This window comes from Garra rufa, chromosome 10 (assembly GCF_049309525.1).
Source record: "Garra rufa chromosome 10, GarRuf1.0, whole genome shotgun sequence".
NCBI classification, from domain to species: Eukaryota; Metazoa; Chordata; class Actinopteri; order Cypriniformes; family Cyprinidae; genus Garra; species Garra rufa.
The window spans coordinates 33,100,351-33,119,473 of record NC_133370.1 but is presented as its reverse complement, the minus strand read 5'-3'; the positions used below and the strand labels follow the sequence as shown (position 1 = coordinate 33,119,473).

General features: G+C 38.9%; 1 protein-coding gene across 1 annotated transcript in view; it reads right to left on the bottom strand.

Moving 5' to 3' along the window:
• zfyve9a (zinc finger, FYVE domain containing 9a) overlaps nt 1-19,123 on the bottom strand; it is a 40,300-nt gene that overhangs the window by 4,929 nt on the left and 16,248 nt on the right. Inside the window, exons 3-17 of the mRNA XM_073848537.1 lie at nt 18,864-18,971; nt 16,483-17,945; nt 13,961-14,060; nt 13,605-13,781; nt 13,340-13,503; nt 13,091-13,223; nt 12,751-12,873; nt 10,558-10,713; nt 6,204-6,428; nt 5,523-5,605; nt 5,312-5,416; nt 4,727-4,877; nt 1,812-1,892; nt 1,421-1,583; nt 117-222 (exon numbers count right to left, since the gene is read on the bottom strand). Of these exons, the coding sequence (XP_073704638.1) occupies nt 117-222; nt 1,421-1,583; nt 1,812-1,892; nt 4,727-4,877; nt 5,312-5,416; nt 5,523-5,605; nt 6,204-6,428; nt 10,558-10,713; nt 12,751-12,873; nt 13,091-13,223; nt 13,340-13,503; nt 13,605-13,781; nt 13,961-14,060; nt 16,483-17,945; nt 18,864-18,933 (3,300 nt within the window). The 5' untranslated portion in view covers nt 18,934-18,971. The remainder of the gene's footprint in view (nt 1-116; nt 223-1,420; nt 1,584-1,811; nt 1,893-4,726; nt 4,878-5,311; nt 5,417-5,522; nt 5,606-6,203; nt 6,429-10,557; nt 10,714-12,750; nt 12,874-13,090; nt 13,224-13,339; nt 13,504-13,604; nt 13,782-13,960; nt 14,061-16,482; nt 17,946-18,863; nt 18,972-19,123) is intronic.

Here is a 19,123-nt window from a genome sequence, read left to right as displayed (position 1 = left end):
TCTTGGATTACATGAGGGTAAATTGTCAGGAAATTTTTATTCCGAAAGTGAAATTCTCCTTAAAAATAGAGTTCATAATGTTAAATGAAAATGAATAATGAATCAACGTTGAATACCTCTGTCCAACGGATGACTTTCCCATTGGCTTTATACTCTGAGCCATGGAAGATCTTAACGCTGGTGACTGACTCCATGGATTTCCCATCAATGGGACTGATCACTCTGAAAAACAAGAAAAGTACATAGGTGAAATGTTTGTTAAAGGAGTAGTTCACTTTCAGAACAAAAATTTACAGATAATGTACTTACCCCATTGTCATCCAAGATGTTCATGTCTTTCTTTCTTAAGTTGTAAAGAAATTATGTTTTTTGAGGAAAACATTTTAGGATTTCTCTCCATATAATAGACTTCTATGGTGCCCCCGAGTTTAAACTTCCAAAATGCAGTTTGAATGCAGCTTCAAAGGGCTCTAAATGATGCCAGCCGAGGAAGAAGGGTCTTATCTAGCGAAACGATCAGTTATTTTCTAAAAACACTTCCAACTTATATACTTTTTAATCTCTACACAGAGTACACACAGAGCTAGACAAGAGGAGCATTTAAGGTTAAAAAGTATATAAATTGTAATTTTTCTTTTTTTTTTTTTTTTAATAACTGATCGTTTTGCTAGATAAGACCCTTCTTTCCTCGTGATCGTTTAGAGTCCTTTAAAACTGCATTTATGGAAGTTCAAACTCGGGGGCACCATAGAAGTCCATTATATAGAGAGAAATCCTGAAATGTTTTCCTCAAAAAAACAATTTCCTTTTGACTGAAGAAAGAAAGACATGAACATCTTGGATGACAAGGGGGTGAGTACATTATCTGTACATTTTTGTTCAACTGCATTTAATGGGATGTCTGCAAAAGTGGCTCACAATATGATAAACAATCAATCTCTTATGCCTCATAAAAGCAGCTCTGACCACGCTGTTAAATGCAACCTATTCAAGCCAGTGTTATGAAAACATCTTATTAACCTACAAACGATTCATCAGGCATCAGACAGAGAATCATGATTATGGATATTAAATATAGTTAAAACCATAGCATGGTTTATAAATAACTAAATTATGGTGAATTACAAACATACAAATTAGAAAGCTGTAAGATAAATAAAAAATAATAAATAAAAGTAATTAATTCATGTGTGTTTGTGTACAGAAAAATCTAATTTTACGAGTAATTAATGGGACATAAGATGCATGAATCTTTTAGAATTTGTAGCCTGCATTCACTGCTACATGATGTGCATTTGATTAAGATCCCAGCAGCACACTCTATTAAACCAGCCTGGATCATTATTTTATGTAAATGCCCTTAAATTACACTTAAGGGAATGGTATCATACAAAAGTCTCCATTTTAGCTGTCTACTTACCCCTTGTTGACATTGTGGTCATCATCCACCCACTGTATATGGACATGCTCCTGGTTCTCCTCCTGATCAGCTTTCCCACAGGCAATACTGAAATCTTTCATCTCTTTCAGGGCTTGCCGTAAGGCTTCCATAGTTTCCGCTGTAATCTGCACCATCACGCCATCTGAGGCACACAAATTCATCATTACTACGATAATCTGCGTAACATTTTACACTTGTAATTAGAAAGCACTTAAAATTAGAATCAGTTGGAACAAAAAGTACAATTCTGCCTGACTATGACTTGGGTCAAAAACATTAACAGGGAGATTATGTCCAGTTTAGTCATTGTTCCAGAGGGATCCGATGTCCTATATATAGAGAAAGAAGCTGCAAATGATTTCTGCTGTACCTTCCACTATGCTGGTCTTAGCCAAGTAGCCCGATGAAGACTTTAAAGCCCCGCTGAACACAAAGAAGGAGGACCCAGTCACTAAAAGAAGGATAAAATGGAATAATACATCAAAAACATACTTTCCTCATGCAAATTTACTCATGCACTTTTGGATAAGTGTCATTTACTACCCTGAATAGCATTTTACAGAAAGTTTGAAATGGAATAAAACAGAACTCTAAGGGTTCCAAGATTAATTTTGTACTTTAAAGGGATAGTCTATCCAAAAGATATACAGTTGAGGTCAGAAGTTTACACATACCTTGTAGTATCTGCAAAATGGTAATTATTTTACCAAAATAAGAGGGATCATATAAAATGCATGTTATTTATTATTTAGCACTGACCTGAGTAAGATGTGCAGTGGTTCACAAGAGAAACTAATAGTTGAATTTATTAAAATGACCCCGTTTAAAAATGCACATACACTAGATTCTTCAAGGATAACTATTGCCAAAATGCAACCTGGGCTGTTTTTGTTTTTGTTTTTTACTGTAAACGAGACAAACTTATATCCAAAAGCATAATTACGACAAACGAGCCGTTTTTGAGATTGACCGTGATTTCGTTTTGTGGTCAATGGCCGGTGAATGGGAGTACTAGGGGCATAACTTTGAGCGCATCAAAATCGATATTTTTACAACACAAAGAAGGCTCGACACACCATGAAACTTTGCTCGAAGTATCGCCTGGGTCTCTACACATGAACTCGAGCATTGAGAACATTGTGTACACAGAGTTTACTAAAAAGAAAGGTTTTGAACAACTCACTTACACTGTTTGAGTTTCCGCTCGCGGCCGTCTTGCCAGCCAAGAGGTGTCGATCTCCGAATGCGAGGATGGATAGCTCCTAAAGCATATTTCCATGTAAATGCTTGGCTAATTTGTTGTTTTGTCGCAAGTGAAAAACAATATTAACCTTCTAGTTGTAAAAAGAGCCTCATATAAGCCTAATATTTCGTCCTATGGAGTCCATTCATTCGCATTCGGAGATCGACACTTCTTGACTTGCAAGAGTAAGTGAGTTGTTCAAAACCTTTCTTTTTAGTAAACTCTGTGTACACAAACAATGTTCTCAATGCTTGAGTTCATGTGTAGAGACCCAGGCGATACTTAGAGCAAAGTTTCATGGTGTGCCTTCTTAGTGTTGTAAAAATATCGATTTTGATGCGCTCAAAGTTATACCCCTAGAACTCCCATTCACCGGCCATTGACCACAAAACGAAATCACGGTCAATCTCAAAAACGGCTCGTTTGTCGTAATTATGCTTTTAGATATAAGTTTGTCTCGTTTACAGTAAAAAAAAAACCAGCCCAGGTTGCATTTTGGCAATAGTTATCCTTTAATACTGTGTTCTTACCTGAATGATCCACAGCTGTGTTTTTTTTTTTTTTTTTAGTGATAGTTATTCATGAGTCCCTTGTTTGTCCTGAACAGTTAAACTGCCCGCTGTTCTTCAGAAAAATCCTTTAGGTTTTGTTTTTGTGTATTTGAACCCATTCCAACAATGACTGTATAATTTTGAGATCTATCTTACACTGAGGACAACTGAGGAACTCATATGCAACTATTACAGAAGGTTAAACGCTCACTGATGCTTCAAAACTTTTGAAGAGAAAAATGTACACATCTTTATTCTGTTCTTAATGCATTGTTTTTTCCTTGTGGAGAATCAGTGAGCGTTTGAACCATCTGTAATAGTTGCATATGAGTCCCTCAGTTGTCTTCAGTGTGAAAAGATGGATCTCAAAATCATACAGTCATTGTTGAAAAGGGTTCAAATACACAAAAACAAAACTGAAATTTGTGGGACCTAAAGGATTTTTCTGAAGAACACCAGGGCAAACAAGGGAGTCATAAAAAACTAACACTAAACAAAAGAAACAAAGCTGTGGATCATTTAGGTAACAACACAGTATTAAGAATCAAGTGTATGTAAACTTTTGAACAGAGTCATTTTTTATAAATTCAACTATTATTTTCTCTTGTGGACCATGTGAAATATCTTATTCAGGTCAGTACTAAATAATAAATAATAAGCATTTTGTATGATCCCTCTTATTTAGGTAAAATAATTAACATTTTGCAGATTCTGCAAGGTGTATGTAAACTTTTGACTTCAACTGTATATTAAACAATCCAAATAAATAAATAGAAATCTGTCATATTTTACTCAACCTTGCATTGTTCTAAACCCATTATGACTTTTCTTCTGCAGAACATAAAGATAAGAATATATTTTAAAGAATTTTGGTAACCAAACAGTTTCAGTTCTCACTGACTTCCAAGTATGGAAAAAGTCTAATGGAAGTCAATGGGAACCAAAACTTTGGTGTCACAGAAGAAAGAAAATCAAAACTGATTTGGAAAAGACATAAGGGTGAGAAAATACAACAATAGATTTTTTACTATCCCTATAATTTACTTTATCAACATATTGTGATTAATTTGATGACATTTAATTAACTGACATCTCTAATTTACATACATTACCATTCAAAAGTTTGGGGCTTTTGAAAGAAGTCTTTAATGCTCGCCATTTATTTGACCACAAATACAGTAAAAACAGCATGACTGTGAAATAGTATTACAATTAAAAATAACTTGTAGATTTTCATTGATTTTAAAACTCTGATGTCAAAGCTGAATTTTCATCAGCCATAACTCCAGTCTTCAGTGTCACATGATCGTTCAGAAATCATTCTAATATGCTAACTTGTTGCTCAAGAAACACGTCTTATTATTACATTAAAAAAAAAAAAAAAAAATCTTACTGACCCCAAACTTCTGAACAATAGTGTACACACACTGGGTAAAATCTTTGGGTGCGGCTTCAAGGTTTCATTTGCAAATGCAAGTATCCGTGGCACACCTTTGCGAGGCTGGTGATGAATACTGATGGCCTGCGTCTGGTAGTTCCCATCATCGTTCTGAACGCAGACAAGATGGGAATCAGCCCGCTCGTTGAAGCACGCTCCCATTGCCAGCACATGCTCATTAGACTTATTCATAGCCTTCATGAGCTGAGAAAAGAAATAGCCGAAAGCAAAGCTTGTTATGACTTTCCAAAAAGTTATGCATAATCCCAAAACTTAATTATGTTTTTAAGTCCTAGATGAGTGAATGACAGCTTGTAAGGACTGCAGAGAGTAAGACACAAGTAACTCAAGGCTTTAAATACTTTCTGCTATGTCAAAGGTCTGCCACTACAAGTTCTGCTCCATCAAATGCTTTTCAAACACAAGCTAAATACCAAAAGTCTTCAATGACTCAAGAAAAGGACACTGAGGCAAGCTGTTGTCAATGCTTCGCTTGTTCCAATGGGACATTTGGCATCTGCTATGCTCGCTGTTCCACATAAATCTCGAACATGCTTTGCATGAATTCTATTTAAATGTGTGTAAACGCTACAGAAATTCACAAGGCGTCTCTGTGGCATTTCCTAGTCTTTATGCACCTCATTGTAGCGATTGCTTGGTATCTTGATGCACGTCTTCCTCACTTCCATGTCCACCACGAGCCCCTTCACCACTGGCAACGTATACTGGTAGTTACGGAAATCCTGCAAACATGTAAAAGTCAGATGCACGTAAATGACTTGTCATGAGTTCATATTGAAGTAAGGCATGTGCTAAATGCTGAACAAGAAGTGAAATTAGAACACTCACTGCCAATAAGTTCATAATGGTATGACCAGTCTCTCCAAAAAGGGGTTTTCTGAAGCGAACGCTAAATAGTGGGCAGGGGTAAACTGCAACACAAGTGCAAAAGAACACGTTAAGCCACTAAAACAAGTCATGCTGTTCAAATCAGCAACTCACAATAAGCTCCTTCTCATTCCACATGACTGAAAAGCCCCCTTTATATACAGCTGCAATTACTGTAAAGTAAAAATCAAGAGCTTGTGTGCCTAAACAGTTTTCATGCACTCAGATAAACATGAGACTATAACCATACATAGTGTAAGTGAGCACACTTGCATGTCATGGCTGAGTTGAGATGCTCAGCGGGAAATACATTGTTAATATATTCCATCTCCACAGGAGGCCGTGCTTACGAATTAGTGCACGGAAATTCTCAGAGTAAGAAGGGGGAAGAGAAAAAGACATTTTCTGCATTTTTGTTTCTTAAACAGGCATCAAAAAGGAGCCTTGCTTCTCTATATTCTAGAGCTGCCAAATGATTAGTTGCGATTAATCGATTCAAAATAAACAGGGTTCCTGAAGGTTTTATAAGGGTAAATTTAAGACCTTTTTACATAAAAAATTACAGCAAAAATCAAAAACTTTCAATGCTCGACATTAAAACCATTAAAAGGTCTCACATTCAACATCAGACCACAAACTCACATCTGTATTCCGCCCCTAGGCGGAGCATGAGTCGGATTGGAAAGACCTTGGCCCAGGGGGTCTCCCACTTCTGTACCAGGATGCCAAAGAGGTAGGGTGGGTTAGGCAACGGCAGGTCCTGCAGGGTCTGAAAGGTGGGGCTAATGTAAAGGAAGCCGCCATGCTCCTTGCTGCCCAGGAAGCTCTGAGTGAAGAAGGAGTGGCCCAGGTGACTTAACACATTTCCTGCACAGAAGGAAGTGTGGGATTAGATCAAGTTCTACCAGTGTCTTTTCATGCTCAAAGGGATAGTTCAACCAAAAATGAAAATTCTGTCTTTAATTACTCACCCTCATGTCGTTCCAAACCCGTAAGACCTTTGTTCATCTTCATAACACAAAGTAAGATATTTTCGTTGAAGTCCGAGAGCTTTCTGACACTGTATAGACAGCAACGCAACTGACATGTTCAAGGCCCAGAAAGGTAGTAAGTAAATTGTTAAAATAGTTCACATGACATTGGTGGTTCATCTGTAATGCTATAAAGCTACAAGAATACTTTTTTGCACAAAGAAAACAAAAATAACTTTATTCATCATTTTCTTCTTTTCCCTGTCAGTCTTCGACACACTCAGAAAGCTCTCGGATTTACTCAAAAATATCTTAATTTGTGTTCCAAAGATGAACGAAGTTCTTACGGAACGAGATGAGGGTGAGCAATTCATAACAGAACGACTATTCAGCTATTCAGATGGCTAAACAACTTTGCTGAAATATAACTGCAATAAATAATAATGTTGTTGTTAATAATAATAATAAATTGCATATGTTCTGAACTGTTGTAGTTCAATGAACATATTTAGTTACTGCATCAAAAACCAGCAAAAAAATAAATAAATTACAAATCTAATTTATATATCACTTCAGACAAATAATCTGTATCAGTATAAAACAAATCTCAATTAATATCTACAACATCCAAGATGAGACAGATTTAATATCAATTATGAATATTTTATTCAAAAGAAGAGTGGGTGCATCCAATACAAATGAGCTACTTCAATATTATGCAAAATGTATCAGTACATGTATCAGTTACATAAATTAATTACAAAATAAATGTAACTGTAATCCATTACAGTTACTGAGAAACAAAAATGTGTCATTAAATTATATTAAATAGTTACTTATGAAAATTTTAATTATTACAAAAGGGGGTTACATCTGAAACTTTGTGTTAATATTTACCTTTTCTTGTTATGATTTAAATCTGAATTTAACCTCAGAACAATCATAAATGTAATTAAAGCTGCAAGCAGCGATGAAAGGGCCCTCGCACCCGGGCTCACCACCCGGTGGCTTTAGGAAAACAGCTAACGGTGGACAGTATGCTTTTAATACAGTAAATATAGGAAAAATATGTCAAAGTCATTTAAATGTGCCAAACTTCCTGCTGCCAGCTGGTGGTGCTATGCCTATAACGGATTATTGGCATGTAGATGTGTTCAGGCCAGCACTTTCATCAAACAAATGAAGTTTGGTGCAGACTGACCTTGGTATCTTTGAGTTAGTAAAATACATGATATATCCTGCTGCCAACAGGTTGCACTATGATAATATCTGAATATTGGCCTTTAGGTGTCTTCAGGACAGGACTCTTATCAAACCTGTGAAGTTTGAGGCAGATCGGACATTTTATGGCTGAGTTATAACAACTTCTATTTCCATGGCGAAACATCAAATTTTGTCACGCCGCCACGAACACGCCCTTTAACGAAAACTCAAGATTTTCGCAATTTAACATCGCAAAGGCCTTTAGATTAGACTGACCAAATATAATGTTGATATCATTGAAACTCTAGGAGGAGTTTGCTACAAGTCATTTCCTGTTGCCAACAGGTGGCACTATGATTATGAGAGAATATTGGCATTCAGATGTGTTCAGGCCAGGACTTTTATCGAATGTGTGAAGTTTGAGGCAGATTGGACATTTTATGGCTGAGTTATAACAAGTTTTATATCCATGGCGAGACTTCGAAATTTGGCAGGCCGCCACGGACACGCCCTTTACCGAAAGCTCAAGATCTTCGCAATTTAACATCGCTAAGGCCTTTAGATTAGACTGACCGATTTTGGTGTTGATCTGTATAAATCTCTAGCAGGAGTTTGTTGCAGCGTAAAGCATGACACTTCCTGTTGCCAGCAGGTGGCGCTATGACTATAACTGAATATGGACATGTAGATGTCTTCAGGTCAGGAGTGTTATTACACATGTAAAGTTTGGGGCAGATCGGACATTGTATGCCTGAGATCTAACAACTTCCTTTTTCATGGTGAAACATCAAAATTTGTCAGGCCGCCATGGACACGCCCTCCAACGAAAACTCTAAATCTTCACAATTTAACGTCACAAAGGGCTTTAGATTAGACTCACCAAATTTGGCATTGATCGGAATAAATCTCTAGGAGGAGTTCGTTCAAATACGAGGCCTGAAAATGGCAAAAATGACACAAAATTTGCTGAGAAAATTAATAACCGACTTCCTGTTGGGTTTCGGATTTTGCTCCAAGAGGCTTTTTTGTAGGTATTGGTGTGTTACATGTATGTACATTTCGTGCATGTACGTGAATCATAGCTGAAAGCGCACACCGCTGAACGTGTAAAGGTGGCGCTATTGAGCCATTTTGCCACACCCACTTCTGCAACCCATATCAGACGTAAATTTTCGTCAGGTTTAATGTGTGTGCAAAGTTTCATGAGTTTTCGGGCATGTTTAGGCCCTCAAAAATGCGATTCATTTTGGAGAAGAAGAATAATAATTAAAGCTGCAAGCAGCGATGAACGGGCCCTCGCCTTCTGCGCAGTCCCCATCCCGATAGCATCAGGAAAACAGTGGCCAGTGGGCACATGCATTCACAGTAACCACCCTCCCCTCTCCCTCCTTCTCTCTCTCTCTGTCTCTCCCTCTCATCCCCTCCCCCTGCACTCACTTTAACACTCAACACATATACACACACATACCCAAATAAAGGCAGAGTGAAAAAAGATGTCTGATAGCTTTTAAATTTTCTTTTATTCAGAGAGTTTTGTATATCCATGAAAATGAAATGTTTCCTTAGAATGATTAGTTCTCTGTATGAAACAAGTTTTAAAGAGTTTGGATGCTGCACTTTAAAGATATAAAATTACTGAAAATGGAAAATTAAATTCTAAGCATGTTATCTGCCTCAAAAACACAGAAAACAAATATTTTAATGTATGTTTTTTAAATGTGCCATGGCAATAGCATTTGATGCATCAGGGACACCTTTACAGATTCTCATTGGCCGTGTTTTGACATTATTCTGATGAAGTTTGAAGAAAATCGAGTAAAAATGTATTGCTTATTGTTTGTTCATGTTTGTTAATGCATTAACTAATGTTAACAAAAGAGAGCCTTTTTTAAATAGCCCATTCTGGGCTCGGGCCCTAATAATAATAATAAACGGAGCAGATCCAAGAGGGTCCTCGCACCATCGGTGCTCGGGCCCTAAAAAGAGGTGCTAAAGACTGATGTTGTTGTGGCTGTGCTTTAAACAGTTGGACATTGCTGTGTATCAAAGGTAAAAAATTATATAAATACTGTTCAGTTTCTCTGAAAATAGGAATGTTTCGTGTCTTAGGACATCAACGTATCGTCACGAGCCGCAGGGTTTAATTTGGATTTGTCTGTGCATGTTTTTGTTTACTTTCAAAGGTTTGGTGCCCATTCACTGCCACTATATAACTAACAGACTGCAACGGTTTAAGTTAAAAATCTTTGTTTGTGTTCTACTGAAGAAACAAAGCCCCCTACATCTTGGATGCCCTGGGGGTAAGCAGATAAACATAAAATTTTAATTTTTGGGTGAACTATTCCTTTATTTCAAGTGAAGAAGGATTTTGATTTTTGAAGGATTTTGGCTACAGCTCATAACCTTTTGCTCCAATGGACCAAAAAATTCAAAAAAGTTCCTCAGCATCAGCCACTATGCACGCTGGTGGCCACCTGAAACTAGCCAGACAAATAGCATTCTTTTACTGAATTGGCCTTCACATTTCTGGCACACATCCTACATTAGGCTCACAGGGAATGCTGTCAGAGTAAGAAGACATGGGAACTGTTCTGTGGTTGAACCCACTGACTTGAAGTAGGACTGGGTGACAAGAGGAGGATTGTGTCTGGAAAACAATTTCTGCTGAAGTGGATCCACAATGCCACCGGGGCCAGCAGCCTCATTTTACCTTTAAGAGCCTCCTGACAGAACGGTCTAATTTTATCTATGTAGGCCTTGCTCTCATTTTGTCTGGATCAGTTTACCAGAACGAGCCCCCTGGTGAAGGCGTATCAGTTTACCTGTGAGAGCCTCCCGGTACAGCTGGACGAAGTGGCTGAAGACATCCTTGGGAATGGTTTTCTCATCAGGGAGGCACTGTAGAAGCACTACGACCTCCGCCTGGCCCACGGCATGCATACCCTTTGTTGTCATATACCAGCACTTTCTATTTACATCTTCACACAAAGAGGACACAAAGAATGTTATGACTCATGGGAATTGTGGGAAATTCCTAGGCATAGTGAATGAAAGCCTCATGTTACCAATTTTCTGTATTTACACAAAAAACTGACAATAGCTAAGACATATAGCTACCAGTTACGTTTAACTAACTAAATGTGATGCATTCAATATTCGATAAAATGGGTGTTTCTTTAACTTTGAGCATATTCACATATCTTTTCAAATATGTACTGTGTAAATGGCATATATACAGGTATGTGCCAAAAAAATTTGAATATTGAGGGAAAGTCCATTTATTTTAATAATTTGTTTCAAATAGTGAAACTTGTACGTTATATTAGTTCACTACACACAAGGTGAAATATTTCAAGCCTTTATTTGTTTTAATTTTAATGATTATTGATTAAAGATTATAAAAAAAACAAGTCCAGTATTTCACAAAATTAGAATATCATGACAAAGTTCAACATTGTAGGCTCCCTGTGTCCAAATCTAGTCAGCTAATTAACACCAAACACCTGCAAAGATTTCCTCAGCCTTTAAATTGTCTCAGTCTGACTTAGTAGGCTTCAGAATCACGGGGAAGACTACTGACTTGACGGTTGAGCAGAAGACCATCATTGACACCCTCCATAAGGAGAAAAAGTTTCAAAAGGCAATTGAAAAAGAAGCTGGATGCTCACAGAGCGCAGTATCGAAGCATATTAACAGAGTGATAAGAGGAAGGGAAAAATGTGGCCGGAAAAGGTGCACAAGTGACAGGGATGACCGTAGCCTTGAGAGGATTGTCAAGCAAGGGCGGTTCAGAAATCTGGGGGAGCTTCTTAAGGAGTGTACTGAGGCCAACGTCAGAAGCGCCTGTGCTGGGCTAAGGAGAAAAAATACTGGTCTGTTGTCCAGTGGTCCCAAGTCCTGTTTTCAGATGAAAGCAAATTTTGCATTTTATTTGGAAACCAAGGAGTCTGGAGTAAGACCAGAGAGGCACAAAAGTCAAGCTGCCTAAAGTCCAGTGTGAAGTTTCCACAGGGTTTGGGGAGCAATGTCATCTGCTGGTGTGGGTCCATCATCTTTTATCAAGTCCACAGTCAACGCAGTTGCCTACCAGGAAATTTTAGAGCAATTCATGCTTCCTGCTGCCGACAAGCTTTTTGGAGATGATGATTTTATTTTCCAGCAGGATTTGGCACCTGCCCACAAAGCCAAAACTACCAGTACCTGGTTTAATAGCCATGGAATAACTGTACTTGATTGGCCGGCAAACTTGCCTGACTTAAACCCCATTGAAAATCTATGGGGTATTGTCAAAAGGAAGATGAGGGAACAAAGACCCCGAAATGCAGACGAGCTGAAGGCCAATATCAAGGCAACTTTTGGCTTAAGATCCTTTTTTTATTGGTGTGAAATATTCTAATTTTGTGAAATACTGGATTTTTTTTTTTTTGTCTTTAATCCATAATCATCAAAATTGAAACAGATAAAAACTTGAAATATTTCACTTTCTGTGTATTGAACTAACAACATCCAAGTTTCACTGTTTGAAACAAATTATTGAAATAAATGGACTTTCCCTCGATATTTTTTGGCACATACCTGTACACTAGAGTTCAAAAGTTTAAGGTCAGTATGTTTTTTTTTTTAAACAAAATTAATTGGCTAAAAGTGACAGTAAAAACATTTGCAATGATACAAAAGATTTCTGTTTAAAATAAACCTGAATAAAAATTTTGAAAAATATGTAATGTTAATGGCACAACGTGTAAGTTTTCGCCGCTAGAGGTTGTATATCCAAAACAAACAAAGAAACTAAGGTGTAGTTTGATGATGCCATTTTTGCATTTTATTAAAAAAGATTTAAGATTAATTGTTATAGGACAAATTAAATAGTAAGAAATTGAAAATTCTGTTTTAAGATTTATTTTTCTATATAAGCCCTAACAACCAAACATACCCATAGTTAAAGAAATGCTCATGAACAAATTGACTCCAAAATTAATCCCTATTGAACATCTAGCAATGAGTGGCTCACTCACAATTGACCAGTTTGACCATGGCCAGCAGGTTTGCATTGAGCACAAACACCAGGGGATCAGGGCAGCCCTCCTCAAGCTGCTGCATCAGCACAATCTCAGAAGGTCTTTCCTCCACAGCATAGTCTACGGACAAGACACATAATCATCAACAAATTCCATGATCCATGACTCTCATGGTACAACCCAGATAAAGAACCAACCCAGTGAAATTCCTCCCAAAGCATGAGTGGTGGAGACATAAGCAGAAACACAGATACACGCACACAGACATGCACAAACAATCACCAATACTCATATTTAGAGGAGTGGAGGCAGCTGAATGGTGAGGATGGGCAAGCACCTGTGATGTGGCCTCCCATACCTCCTTTGACGCCTGTGGAGATGAGGATGGGAGGAAGTCCGTCCTCTGGGATCAGACTGAGAGAGCTGCCCACAGGGCTGACAGTCGGGGCTCCAGTGGCATGGGCCGCTGCCTATGGGAAGAGAAGAGACACAAACTTATACCGCAACATTACATGACCGTCTTGACCAGCCTGTATGATCTGAAACACTTTATTGAGTTTGAATGACATGAGAAGCAAATCTTCACCTCAGAAGTATTTGCTCCTGAGGATTTGTTAGAGTATTGGGACGCTGCCACAGGCTGTGTGGGGTTGGAGTTTGCCGTCTGCCCTTTAGAAGAGTCTGTAGCTTCCCCATTGGGTAAAATGCCGTCTGCAAACCAAACCCTTCTTTGCTCTCGAGGAAGAGAACCTGGAAGTACACACATACACACACAATTTGAACACTGCTGAAAAGTCGAAATCAGCGATACACAAATTGCAATGGTTTTGCCAATATCCTACAGGCTTTACCTTCAGTCCCTGGCTGTTTAAGGACACCAACAGGCACCATGACGGTTGGTGGTGGGGAGCTGAGTGCTCCTGATGCCTGGGCTTGTTGCAGAGGGGGAATAGTGGAGCAGTACTCAGCTGGGTTGTTGGGATTTGGGCTCTGGTTGCAACCACCTCCCATGTTCTCCAATGCTTGAGCTAATAAGTAAGACACTGAGTTCAAAGGATCTGGATATTCAATAAATTTCAGTGGTTAATTTTTGTATAAAGAATAAATGTAACCATAAGTGATTAAATTTTGGAAATTTTGAGGTGCAAAAATTCCCAGTCTATATGGGGTAATTTATAACTATTCCTGTGAATTTCATATCACTCACCATTCATAAGTGCACGGTGGCAGGTAACACAAACCCTCGCTTCTTTCCTGTCCATGTACATCAGCCTGCTTTTCAGACTACAACAAGCAGCACAGAACACCTGGCCAAACACACACCACAAACAAAATATGTTTGCTTTGATACAGACAACTCATACCAGAAAATGAGAGATAATAACAAAATGACACATAATAACAAAACATTGACTATATAAGACTATATGTGACCCTAGACCACAAAACCAGTCATAAGTCGCATAGGTATATTTGTAGCAATAGCCAACAATACACTGTATGGGTTAAAATGATCGATTTTTCTTTTATGCCAAAAATCATTGGGATATTAAGTGAAGATCATTTGTAAATTTCTAACCGTAAACATGTGAAAACTTAATTTTTGATTAGTAATTTGCATTGCTAAGAACTTCATTTGGACAACTTTAAAGGCAATTTTCTCAATATTTAGATTTTTTTTTGCATCCTCAGATTCCAGATTTTCGAATAGTTGTATTTAAGACACATTGTCCTATTCTAACAAACCATACATCAATGGAAAACCTATTTACTCAGCGTTCAGATTATGTATAAATCACAATTTCAAAAAAATTGACCCTTATGACTGGTTTTGTGGTCCAAGGTCACATTTAGTCTAGTTCTCAGAACAGAAGAAGCAGTCTAGAACAATCTCAGTTCTGTCAGATTAAACCATTTTGTGCCACAGCTACATTTTATTTTCACTCTGTTCTTTCCAGCCCATATCTGTGAAAATGTCATCAACGATGCAGCAGTTTATCACCAAGGGAAATTAAGGCGTTATTCCAGCAGTCTTGCAGTTATTTTTAAGTGCTGCATCGACAACCATTTCTCCCTTAAGGATTTTGACAGTTTCACAGGTTTGGAGCTGCCCAACAATTACCCATACTTCCTTGCAATTTTGCTCTCTCATTCTAAGTCAGCGTCCCACTAGCTGACTCAAAGCAGCTTGATTTTGGGCAGGGATGTCACACATACCGACTGAAATTTCACCCTCTTCTGTCAAGGGTCTGTCACATTTACTCATTAAGAGCGAAAGACGGGTAAAACAGATTAAATGAATAAATCTTATGAGTAAAAACGGCATCAAATGTCAGTTTTAAAGTGATATGGCTATCAAAGCGTAACGCAAACTTGACAAACTTGAATTCTGATTGAGCTTACAGCTTGCTAGAAGCCAATATCAAATAGATTTTTTTCTAAAGAAAACGTTTGAAGTATGCAAAATGTTAATTATTAGTTTAATAATAGTTGAATTTATAAAAATGACCCCATTCAAAAGTTTACATACACTTGATTTATAATACTGTGTTGTTGTTACCTGAATAATCCACAGCCTTTTTTTTTTTTTGGTTTAGTGATGTTGTCTATGAGTCCCTTGTTTGTCCTGAACAGTTAAACTTCCTGCTGTTCCCAGAAATTGTTTGGTTTTTCAACATTTTTGTGTATTTGAACCCTTTCCAACAATGACTATATGATCTTATCACACTGAGGACAACTGAGGGAATCATATACAACTATTACAGAAGGTTTAAACACTCACTGATGCTTCAGAAGGAAACATGATGCATTAAGCCAGGGGGTCAAAACTTTTTGAATTTGAAGATTAGGGTAAATTTCACTTATTTTGTCTTATGGGAAACATGCAAGTATCTTCTGTAGCTTCTGAAGTGCAGAACTAAATGACAAAAATATGATATTTTGGCAAAATAAGAAAAACGTACACATCTTTATTCTGTAAAAAAAAGTTTACATCCCTGGCTCTTAATGCATTGTGTTTCCTTCTGAAGCATCAGTGAACGTTTGAACCCTTTGTCCTCAGTGTGAAAAGATGGATCTCAAAATCATACAATCATTGTTGGAAAGGGTTCAAATACACAAAAATGCTGAAAAAATAAAGAATTTGTGGGGCCTGAAGGTTTTTTCTGAAGAACAGCAGCCAGTTTAACTGTTCAGGACAAACAAGGGACTCATAAACAACTATCACTAAACAAAAAAAAACACAGCTGCGGATCATTCATGTAACAACGCAGTAATAAGAATCAAGTGCATGTAAACTTTTGAACACTATTTTCTTCTCTGGTGGACTATATGTAAACGTCTTTTATTCAGGTCAGTACTAAATAAAAAAAATAACAACGTGCATTTCGTATGATGCCTCTTAGCTTGGTTAAATAATTAACATTTTGTAAATTCTGCAAGGTGTATGTAAACTTTTGACTTCAACTGTAAGTGGTACTTGCCCATACACTGTCAAAGGGTGTTGTGCCAGAGTGGTGGTTTTCAAGCATTTAGCTAGGGTTGTTTTCAAATTTTATCTTAATCCTGATTGCTTAGAAAAGTAACATCAACACCATTTCTCAAAAAGCTGCACAAATTAAGAAATCACATACGTGGAACAAACAAGTTACAGCATGTTAGTTAAATACTTGAAAAAAGGATATAAACTTGTCTTTAAAAAACACCACAATAATGAACAATAGGCTTTACCTTTCCACAAGCCCGACAATGATGTCTTCTTTTAGTGAAGGTGAACTTGACCTCGCACTTCATGCAAATGGGAGCTTGGGAGTCAGGAACCCAAACAGGAGCCACTTCCCCCAAAGAGTTGAAGGGTTTCTTCAATTGCTGCCCTGCTTGAAGATCATTGTCTGGACTCTCAGAAGGGATGAGTAAGCCTGAAGATCTATCTCCATGCTCTCCGTTCATTCGAACGACCCCAGACTCGGCTGCTCCACAAGATGTCTCAAGGACTCCTGTCTTACTCTGTGGCTCCAGGTTCTTGTTCTTGCCTGTGGAGCCAAATTCATTCTGGACTTGGCTCGAGAAAGGCTGGGGAATCTGCAGCTTTAAACTGACAGGCTGTTTCGGGCGGGCGCCACCGTAGGGAACGCTCACAGGCTGCAGCCGGCTGTTGTTGAGCTTTCTGCCAGATTCCAGTCCTCGAACTGAATCACAACACTCTTGTTTGCTTTCCTCCATTTCTTTTTCCTCCGTCACGGAGTCCTCCTTTGAAGGGGCCGCTGGCTGGCTTTGTCCATCTTCACTGTGATCCACAACCAGCACATTGGACAGGGATTTCTCCGCCCCCGATGATTCAGACTCTCTGTGCATTCCCTTGTGGTCACTCTCTATCGTTTTCTCTTCCTGATTTGACACCCAGGTGTCTTTCCCCACACTTTCATTCTCAACCAGTCCACCATTTTGAAAGGCACCCGCATGATTCTCCTTCTCACAATCCAGTTCTCCACCACCATTCACTGATTTGTGCAAAACTGCTTCCCCTTTTTGGGAATCACTTCCTTCTGGAAATACTAGATTACAGTCCCCCATTCCAACCTCACGGACAGGTGAACCACTGTCAGTCTTGCTTGCCTCCATCTTAACACCATTATTCAAACCTAGTGACCCATTCCCACACTCTTCCTCGAGAACAGCGAAATCTTGAAGACCACCACCAATTCCTTCGTCAGTGCCATTCCGCTCATGGGGACCAGTGTCCTTAACACTTTGCTCATCTGTAACAGCTTGACTTGTCTCATCATCGTTGACCGGAAGAACATCAGTCCGGCTGCTAAGATCAGGACTTGATGGATAACCGTTTTCCAGCACCACTCTGTTACAAGAAGGCAAGTCTGCCAACTGCCCATCAGTGCTTACCAACTTGCCAATGTTGGGCTGGGGCAGAGGAGGACTGTGAACATCTGCTGGCCGTTCTTCACTCCTGCCCTCTGGCTGTTGACCCACCCCCTGTTTCCCCTCTAACCTGGTGACCTGAGCCAAAGAGGGACCGTCTGACGTCTGGGCGTCCAGAAGCGGTTTGAAGCTGATAGGGCTGTCCCTTGGGCTGAGGTCGGAGTGGGTCAGTGCAGGATTCAGGGAAAGAAGGTGCGATGGCGGGGCGAGAATCTGGGTCCACTTGGCATCCGAGAGAGACGGCGTGTCCGTTTCATCTGAAAGGATGAGGAGAGAGCTCATTAGCTTCCATTTTGAGAAGATTGAAACAAACAGAAGATAAATTGAGAAATGAGGTCAGGCTAGATTGGAAAATGTTAAGGAAGTGGGCCAATCTGGTCATCGCCTTGGGATCCATCTGTCAAACTGACACATGAATGCTTTGGAATGTGGGCAGGCATTCCCTTTCTCTTACATACATCCAAGCGTGATCAAGCACACACTGCTCTCCCTGCTTTCTTGCCTTTCTTCTGGGATCGTTTAATAGTTTCGAGTCTCCTTTCACCCCCATTAATCCGTCAAGATTAGTGTCGGAGAGGGGATATACATTCATTCCACTGTTCAGCGGCAACAGTGTGTGAGGCAACTCTGTGTGGCTTTTAATGTTCTTTGTGACATACAGGACAAAGCAATCAATAAATTTCAAACAGTCAATTTTATATGGCTGTGCACCAGGAGCTGTTGTCCAGGTAACCCAGAACCGTGAACAAAATAACACTAATTGCAGTATCCTGCTATAACTCAAAAGCACATGCAACCTTAACCTTGTAAATTACATGTGCTTGACTATGTGACACCAATTAAACAGTGTTCAGGAAAATCAGGGAGTAGTCCTGAGGGGAAATGCTAATTCAATTGACCCCATTTACACTACAGACGGCTGCCACCAGCACAGCTACCTGCTTGTGCTAGCCATGCTGTGTGCAGTTCAACCCAAGCGGCAACGTCAAACATTTTGTTCTACCTCTATCGGCACCTGTGTTACTCTGCGTTTAGTTCATTATGCTCTAATTCACCTGACTGTGTGGGTTATCTGAACATGTGTAAATGTACTGAGACAGAGTATCTTTTGTTCTGTCTAACGTTACAGAAATATGCCCTCAGAACACCTTTTTTTATTCTAAGCATTCTCCTACCTTCGTTCTGTTCAAACTCATCCAGCACCTTGTCCAGGTTAAAGGCCTCAGTCTGAAAGTAATTCTCCATGGGTCAAGAAACTCCACCCTGCCAAGTGCCGCGTGAACCTGAAAGTGAAATTGCCTTTTTCGTGAGAACATCAATACAATATTTTCCACATGCACCAAGAATACAGAGTGCTAACATGGTAAAACCTTATAAAAGTAGAGTGAACTGTGAACATCTTCCAGAGTCTGGTAGTATTGGTGATTCATTAAAA